This window comes from Theobroma cacao, chromosome 4 (assembly GCF_000208745.1).
Source record: "Theobroma cacao cultivar B97-61/B2 chromosome 4, Criollo_cocoa_genome_V2, whole genome shotgun sequence".
NCBI classification, from domain to species: domain Eukaryota; kingdom Viridiplantae; phylum Streptophyta; class Magnoliopsida; order Malvales; family Malvaceae; genus Theobroma; species Theobroma cacao.
The window spans coordinates 3,166,745-3,176,256 of record NC_030853.1 but is presented as its reverse complement, the minus strand read 5'-3'; the positions used below and the strand labels follow the sequence as shown (position 1 = coordinate 3,176,256).

The 9,512-nt window shown below is 32.7% G+C and overlaps 2 protein-coding genes across 2 annotated transcripts; one reads left to right on the top strand and one right to left on the bottom strand.

Annotated features, from left to right (window-relative positions):
- Positions 3,494 to 5,092, top strand: LOC18601137 (protein COFACTOR ASSEMBLY OF COMPLEX C SUBUNIT B CCB1, chloroplastic). Its single transcript, XM_007031972.2, has 4 exons — positions 3,494 to 3,997; positions 4,207 to 4,331; positions 4,453 to 4,605; positions 4,677 to 5,092. Exons 1-4 carry the CDS (start codon positions 3,635 to 3,637, stop codon positions 4,861 to 4,863), a joined length of 828 nt encoding a protein of 275 aa, XP_007032034.2. The 5' UTR covers positions 3,494 to 3,634; the 3' UTR covers positions 4,864 to 5,092.
- Positions 5,161 to 7,492, bottom strand: LOC18601136 (cytochrome b-c1 complex subunit Rieske-4, mitochondrial). The gene is made up of 2 exons (XM_007031971.2): positions 7,094 to 7,492; positions 5,161 to 6,116 (listed from the first exon to the last, which is right to left on the bottom strand). Exons 1-2 carry the CDS (start codon positions 7,272 to 7,274, stop codon positions 5,473 to 5,475), a joined length of 825 nt encoding a protein of 274 aa, XP_007032033.2. The 5' UTR covers positions 7,275 to 7,492; the 3' UTR covers positions 5,161 to 5,472.

The following is a 9,512-nucleotide window of genomic DNA, read 5'->3' as shown; positions in this document are numbered from 1 at the left end:
AATAAAATTAAATTACAACATAAAATTTCATTAATAATTTAAATAAAAGTTTTCAAATTAACCAATATAAATAAACATTAAGTAGAAAAAAATTAATATTAGATTTTTACATTAAACATCATAATAAACATAAAGCAAAATGAAAAATTTATGTTAGATTTTCACATTAAGCATCATGACTTGTGCTCAACGTGCTTCCATGTTTTCAAAGTTATAGATGACTAAAAAAATAAAAGGGTTTAGTATAAATATAAAGGAAAAAAAAAGAAAAAGGAAAAAAGGGAAAAAAAGAAAAAAGAAGAAGAAGGAAGATTTAGTATACTTATAAAGGAGAAAAAAACGAAAAGGAAAAAGGAAAGACAAAAAGTGCAAAAAAGAAAAGAAAAAAATAGGGTTTAGTAGACTTATAGCATAATATATAAAAAAAATCCTTAAACTATTTAGGAAAATTTAAATAAATTTTTATACTTTTATTACGTTTAATCAAGATTTTATACTTTTATTTTGAACTAAATAAGCTTTTTTACTTTTATTTGAGTCAAATAAATTCTTATTACTAATGATTGACTTAGTTAAAATCTCACTTATCATTTTATGTCACATGACGTTAATGTAGCATACTAATATATCATAATTGATGATGATGTAATATACTGACATATTATAATTTATGATTACATGACATATTAATTTGTTATAATAATATGATCATGTAGCATTGTTCACCATTCACATTAACATTATGTCTATGTTATGTGGATATAAAATTACAAGCGACATTTTAACTAATGACAATTAGTCAATTATTAATTATAAAAGTTTATTTGATTTAACATAAAAGTATAGAGACTTGATTGAACGTAATAAAATAATAAGAGTTTATTTGAATATTCTTAAATAGTTTAAGGATTTATTTGAATATTATGTCTATACTGATAATAGAAAAAAAAAAGAAGAAAAAAACTAATTCTAAAATTTAGGCCTAGAAAGAATTGAACCTAGCCTTTGAAGGTTAATTTAAATTTCTTACCACTACTCTAAACTAACTCATTTACTTTGTGAAAGGGTGGCAAAGCTACATATTATGAATTTTATACACAAAATAAAAAATAAAAATGGAAAAGGTACTTTTCTACTGTTGATTAAGGGCTAAGGTGAGAGGTGTCTGACACATGTAGGACATGAGTATGACGTAGACGCTGACTTAAAAAGGTAGTTTTGTCGTAAAGACTTTTTTGTCAAGTCAAAATGGTTCAAATTATGGTGTGCCGTGTAATAACTTTTTCACCATGACATGTAACAACTAATGTGGTGTTTGGTAACCTAATTTATTTTGTTTTTTTTTTTAAGTAAAAACAAAAATACTGTTTTCGTTGTTTTCTTAAAAAAAGCATAAATAAAACACATTTGATAATATTCCTATTACAAGAAACCTTTAAAAATAAAAACATGTTTGGTAATATTATATATTTGTTTTTGTTATATACAAACTTAAAAAAATAACAAAATAAAAAAACAATTAAGCCATATAAATTATCCAATATGCAAAACAACATTCTTGTAATTGTTTTACCAAGTTCAAAACTTGCACCAAGAAGTAAGAATACAATCGAAGACATAAGATTCAAAGAAAAAAGTGACAATTAGAATAATAACTTGTAAAATTAACATTTAAATGAATCATTTGTTATAAACACTCGCCCAAATCTAGTTCACAATCTCATCTCTCACACTGGCCATTTGGCGAAGTCGACCATGAGATAAATTAATGTCAACGGGATTCTGTGAACTGCTACCATCGACATGACTTTCGTCCTCCACTATCATGTCCTCATTAGCATAGTGATTAAAAAAATTAATCACTTCATCCATTAATTCGAAAAAAATTGTGAATTGAACAACATACACATGGAAGATACTTTTGGGTCTTCAATGAAAAAAGAAGAAGTATTATTCTATCCAGGCACCCAAAGTCTTAAGAAACAATAAATCAAATTCGAAAGATAAAATAAAGTCAAAAAGAAAAAGAGAGGAAAAGAAAAGAAAAAAAACCTCACCTAAAGTGGATAAGATCTAAAGAAACTCAACTGAGGTGGAAAAGCAAACAAATTAAACAGAAAAATAAAAAATAATTTAGAGTGTGGTTGTTGGAAGAGAGAAAGGAATAAAGAAAAAAAAGGGAGAAAGGTGGTTTTGTGTTAGTCTAATTGGAGATAAGGTGGTTTAGCATTTTTTTTTTCAAAACAAAAACAAAAAATGTAAAACACCTTTTTTGTGTTTGTGTTTTTTCTACCAATTTCAAAAATGTTTTCAAAGAAGAAAAAACAAAAACAGTACCAAACACATTTTTTGTTAGTGTTTTCATAGTTCTGCAAACAAAAACAAAAAAACAACAATCACTTGCGTTACTAAATGGGGTTTAAATTTTTTAACATGATGTGTAACCACTAAATTTTCAACATGATGTATAACAATTACATTTTTCAACATGGCATGTCATAACTGAATTTTCAACATGACATGTAACAACTACATTTTTCAACATGACATGTAACAACTAAATTTGTAACATGACGTGTAACAACTACATTTTCAACATGACGTATAACAACTACATTTTTTAACATAATATATAACAACTAAATTTTTAACGTGATATATAAAAACTACATTTTCAATGCGATTTTTTGTCGCATGTAATACATGCTCCATCCCTCTGTCAACTTAGCCCTTAATTATAAGAAATAAAAAATGTTTGGCACTTGATTGTTACAATTAAAATGTTTGGCCCTTAATTGAAGAAATGTTCAAATGTTTAATCCCAATTTAAGCATTTAACCTGCAATTTTCCTTTCAATTTTATTATTATATTATTAAGCAAAACTCAGTACTTCAACAAACTCTTTTATCTTTTGATTTATATTTACAAAAGTCATTAACTCTAATGAAAAATTAGCAATCATCGGATATAATGTCAACTAACAATTTCGACTTCCGTAACACTTTACATAATTACATAACAGTTGATGTAAAAGCAAGTTATATGATTATATCATCAAAACCATATCATATGACATGTAGATAAAAAAAAAAATATTCGTTAGTATTAAGTCCAATAATTATTTATTTTTGTTACAATTAAAAAATTGTGGGAGTACGAATCAAAAAATAAAGACTTAATTAGATATAATAAAAAATAGAAAACTTAATTAAATAAATAGACATAATTCAAGAATTTTTTTTTATTATTTAAGCGATATTGTTATTATCATTACTTCCTCCTATAAGCTACAACTCTACTTGAAAAATGTTGGGGAAATTAGCAGCAACTATTTTATCATCTACTACTTGGAAAACCATTTTGCTTAACAACAATAGCTATTTTTATAATACTTTATTCCAAGGAAATTCATTCCAATATAATCTGATTAAATAACGAAGACATAAAGTTTAAGCAGAAATGGAAGTGTATTTTCTGTAGTTTTGGTGCATGATGGTAAAACTCGTATGGTTTGAATGCAAAAGAGATGGTTAAACCTGGGCCAGTCGAGTGGCTAACCATTTTACAGGGCTGGGCATCGGGCAACAATTAATTTGGCTGGTTCCTCTGCCATTGGATGTGCAACTTTGGGATATGGCAACAAGGATAATATCACCACATCCACAGGCTCTCTCCGCCCTTTCCCTTCCTTCCAAATTCAGCAGCAGAAACGGTAGCCACCTGCACCAACACCAGCCATGGCTAGGACGGGCTCCACCGACCCACTTGAGACCCGGGAGGCAGCTGCTCGCTCGACTCTCCTTACAACAAACCCTCTTATCATCCTCTTCTGCTCTTTCGGATCATCTCCAGAATTACCACCAAAACCCAGATTCTATGTATTTGCTAGCAGAGAGTGCGGGCTATTCCTTGGCGAGCTACTACACTTCTCTTGGTCTCTTTGTCATCTCTGTTCCTGGCCTTTGGTCTCTCATCAAACGCTCTGTAAAATCAAAGGTATCTTAACATGCTACCACAATTGCTCTTGTTTTGTCAAGTAAGAGGCAAACTATTTTCAGAAAGTTGGGTTTTTTCAGTTTTCCTTGGCTCAGAATTTTGTGCCAAGTAGTAGAGAAATTGCAGGGATAGGAATGAGGATTTCCTGCGTTTGTACTTGTTGTCACTTTCAATATTTCAGAGCTAACTTCGTGGGGACAACATTTCAGATAGTGCAGAAGACATTTATAGGGGAAGGGGAAGAGAAGAAGGCACCAAATCAAGTTGCTGGAGAAATTTTATCTTTCTTCACTCGAAACAATTTCGTGGTCACTGATAGAGGAGAAACTATCACGTAAGCTTACCACCATTGGTTCATTTCAGTATGCAATGCAAACTATCATGGTAAGATTAAGACAAAGAGAGGAGAGCTTGTTTACGAACTAAAGCTAGAGCAACTGCTTTTGTTTTTTAAGGTTTGAGGGGATGATGGTTCCCAGCAGAGGACAAGCAGCATTATTGACATTCTGCACCTGCATCAGCCTTGCCAGCGTTGCCCTTGTGCTCACCATCACAGTTCCAGATGTTGGCAATAACTGGTTCTGGATCACCGTTCTAAGTCCATTGGCGTAAGCACCTCTTACGGTTTCTTTTGTTGAAATCGTGATTTTATGTTGACACACTTTGGGTGGAATTGCAGAGGAGCTTATTACTGGAAGCGGGCATCAAGAAAGGAGCAGATCAAGGTTAAAGTGTTGGTCGCCAACGATGGGACCCTGTCCGAGATTGTTGTTCAAGGTGATGATCAGCAAGTAGATCAGATGAGAAAAGAACTCAAGCTAAGCGAGAAAGGAATGGTCTATGTAAAGGGTATCTTCGAGAGATGACGAGAAGAATTGTTGATATTGCAACCTGGCGGCCCTTTGAAATGCACTCCAGGCCACCGGGTGTATGTTTTAGCCTTTTACGTAGGAGTCTTCTGGGAATAGGCTTTGTCGTCAGAGTTCCCTGAAAAATTTTGTGATCATCCATAAATCAAATGCAGCATTGTCATGTATAAAAAAAATGCTTAATCGTCCTCATTCTCCCTCCCTAACCTGCTTTTATTACTCTTCCCATGAAACTCAATTTGCTAGATTTATGCATATGATAGAATCCCCAAGGCTTTGGCTTCCAGCTGGAAATTTTCAACAATAGAAGTGCCATTATGGTTCAATACGCAATCAAAATAATTAAATAACAGCATCCTGGAATAGTCAAAAGTCTAAAGAGCATCAATGCTCAGCAAAATCCAGGCAACTTATTCAGAATTCAGAGCAACACCAACTGGCGGCAGCTACAATTACCCCAGTTACAAAAACAACCCTAAAAATGCCCTGAAAGGTTTAGGCAGCAAAAGCAAAGATCTGTAACAAGTCTTCGGCATTATCTGATAAAATTAAAAAATTATTAGATCCCATATGACCACTGTTTGCTTGATTATTACACTGCTATTCTCAACCAATCATCAACTTGTTCTCCTCCAAGAAGGTGTAAGTGGGCACCTCCAGGTTGTATGGTGCAGGCCCCTTGCGAATCCTGCCAGAGATATCATAATGGGAACCATGGCAAGGGCAGAACCATCCACCAAAATCACCAGCATTTGGCAAGGGAATGCAACCCAGATGCGTGCAGACCCCAATAACAATTAGCCACTCTGGATTCTTAACCCTTGCTGAATCCTCTTGTGGATCACGAAGAGATCCTAAATCCACACTGTTTGCCAGCTTGATATCGTCCTCTGTTCGGCGCCTGATAAAGACTGGCTTTCCACGCCACTTAACAGTTACAGTGCTGCCAGGTTCAATGCTGGAGAGATCAACCTCAAGAGAAGCCAGTGCAAGAACATCCTTACTGGCTGACATGCTCAGCACAAACTTGAGGATAAGCAGACGGATAAGAGATGCATACACAAACCTACCACCTGTCAGGACAAAATAGGCAAATGCCCGCTTGCTGGGGTCACCTGGAGGAAAACGTTCATGGTTGTATTCATCATAGACTATTTTAGAAGTGGGATTCTTAATAGCTGCCACTGTTCCTGGAACATCAGGAATCATGCTGTTTTCACTTTTTGGGGTGAGTGACTCAGAAGTGAAACCTGAAGCAAACATTTGTAGTTGTTTCTTTAGTGAATAAGCACAAAATGACAAAATCAACTCTGTTCACCATTCCAGTAGTTGAATTCCAGGAAAGGGAGAACACTACATGGTACCTATCAACTCACGGTCATGGAAATGTTAGGGATAGTTCCAAACAACCACATTATGCATAAAGAAACCCTAGCATAGAGCCTCCATTGCAAGGCATTGTAAATATTGGTTCTCAAAAAGAACAACAAATGGCTTCATAATCAGCAGGTTCACTTCACATTCGTAAGACTGGACTACAAGCAGTTTCGGAAAGTATTTATCATCTTCACTACTTCAAGCTCTTTTTGGGAACAAAATAAGGAAAGGTAGCCCCTAAACAAGGAGCATAAAACAGATATTATGAAGCATTAATCTTGTAAATTGTCATGATGCATCTAAGACAGGTCTTTCCAACATAAGTTCTAAATAAACAATACAGCCGATAAATACTCAGTATAAATTGTTCAAAGGCACGTTAAGCTGATTTGAAACCTTCAATCTTAATGATGATGATACGACATAGCGGAAAGTGAGCAAAGCATTGCTTCCAACTTCAACCAACAAAGCCAGACCTACCTTTCAGTCTTTCCTTTGTCATCAGATAGGTGCCTTGCCCTAAATGTCAACTCTTTTTCACCTTCAAAAAAGGGTGTCTAATTTGCTAACTAAATCTTCACCATTTAGGGCTACGTTTGATCCAAATTCATCAATTTTTTTGACTAATTTGAGCATTTACCTAAATTCCACAAAAAATTGGGTGTCTAATTTGCTAACGTTTCCTTTTTTACATATCCAAAGCAAAACGATAAACGAAAGTAAAAAAGAAAATTAAAAAACGATGCGGAATAAAAGATTATTATCAAAGAAAGTTCATTACTTAGAATTTGTATACGAACACGACAGCATATGAAAAACCTAAGTATTTTGCAAGACGAAAAACCCTAACCTCTGGTGGGAAGAATGAAGTGAGAAGCGAATGAGAAGGAGGAGCTGGATCTGAGATCATCGGAAGAATCGGTGTTGTTGATTAAAGGGCGAGGGGCGATCGCGGCGGCAGCCTGGTGGTGCCTCCACGCCGACGGACAGGAAGTGAGAGAAGAGAGCCTCCTCGTCGCCGCTCTCAGCATCTTCGATTCGATTCACAAAGACAGAGCCTCCTTTTACTCAAGTTCTTTCGAATTTAGATTAGAATCGGGAATCAATCTCGCTCTATCTCTCGCTTCGCCAAATATCGGGAACCCCAGAGGAAAAAACACAGATCGATTTTGTTAACCCAAAAATAATAATAATAATAATCAAGGGCACAATTTTTTTTCTTTTTTCTTTTTTCTTTTCCAGTAAATTGGAAAAGAGAGAGATGACTTGTGATCAGCTCATTTAACAGCGACTCTGATTTTGACACGTCACCACTAATTTACCTTTGACCCTTTGATTTTTGGCCTTTCTTTCAATTTGCCCCCTTTGATTTCTGAAATATGAAAATATGGAATTACATTTACTTGTATCTAGTAATGCAATTTACTTATACGAAAGGTTAAGTTATCCTATTGAAAAATTAATTAAGGTTTACCCTTTTTTATAACTTTTCATGTTAGATTTTGTCCTCTAATTTTTTCCTTTCTTTCATTTTGCTCAGAACGACAATATGCATAACTTTTCACCTCTTTTTTGAAGCTTAACAATTTGTCTAATAGTATTTTTTTTCTCTACAATTAATATGAAGTATGAAAAAATAGAATAACATTTACTCGTATCTAATAATGCAATTATTATACGAGAAATCAAGTTATACCATTCACGCAATCAACTTTTGACTTTGCCCTTTGATCTTTTCTTCTTTTTATCTCATTTTGCCCCTCCATCCATTTTTCTCAAAGAACAACAATATGCATATGTCACAAGCCACATTTCAAATCTAAAAGACATATCTATTATATGGAAGAAGATTTTTAGATATAAATTCAATACCTACTTCATCTCTTATTAGTATGAGATTCATAATTCAATACCTACTTCATCTCTTATTAGTATGAGATTTATAAAATTTTATCTCATTTAATTGTGCAATAATCTCATTACAATAGTTCTTTCACCCATAAAAAAAGAAACCCACTTTGATTGAGCCTACTTTAACATTGGTATATCTCGTCGTAGTCTCATATTAGTAAAGAATTGAGTAGATTCTAACACAGGTTCACACTTTCAATTAAAATAACATAATTATTAGGTGGAGGAAGGTCTTTATATACAAACTCAAAATTCATCCTATCTCTTACTACCATGATATTTAACTTCTTATATTTTTAATAGTATCTCTTTTCTCTGTAATAAATATGAAATACAAAAAAAATGGAACAACATTTACTCGTATCTAAGAACGCAATACTTATACGAGAGATCAAGTTATACTAATATAAAATTAATTAAGTTTTACACTCCTTTAGAGCTTCACACCATTATAATTGATGTTAGATTTTGCCCTATAATTTATTTCCTTTCTTTCATTTTGCCCCCCTATCCATTTTCCTCAAAAGAAAACACTATGCATAGCTTGTAATGCTTTCTTTCTTTCTTTTTTTTCTTTTTTCTATGCTCATTCAAACCCAGGTAAGAAAAGAATGCGCCAAAGTTTATACCATCTTGACCAATAGTTTCTTTTGTTAAATGTTGACAAAAATATTAAAAATATAGTTAGTTGAATTATTAATGTGATGACATTAATGTATATAAATAAAAAAATTATTAGATTATCCAAGAAGAAGATTTTAATAATTTTTTAATTTAATAGGGTTTTTAAACGAGTTAGGGTAATTATATGGTAGTAAAAATGTAATAGGGTTAGGATTAGGATAGTAATTTTAAAATTATTCGGGTAGTTAATAGGGTTAGGGTAGTTGATTTTTTATAGGGTTAGGGTTTGGGTACCTTAAAATTATAAGGTACCCTACTCATTAACATCCCCAGTATTTATCTTGTCTCCAATTAATATGAAATATGAAAAAATGAAATAACATTCATACCTACCTAACAATGCAATTACCTATAGAGAGATCAAAGTTATACCAATATAAAATTAATTAAATTTTACATGCTTATAATTAATTAGATTTTGTCCTTGGTAAATGCATCGAACCACGAAGAAGTGCTAAATACAGAATAATACCCTTTTTTTTTTACATTTCTTCACTTTCTAAAACATTTTTAAGCATTTACCTCAGAAAAAAAAAATACAAAACTTTATAGGTAATAAAAGGATGGAAAAAAAATAAGTGAGTGTTAAAATATTAGTTTCTGGAACCATTAAAAACAATAATACCACAATAAACAACAAGCCCAATGGGCCTGTTTGATGTTTCTCTAATTCT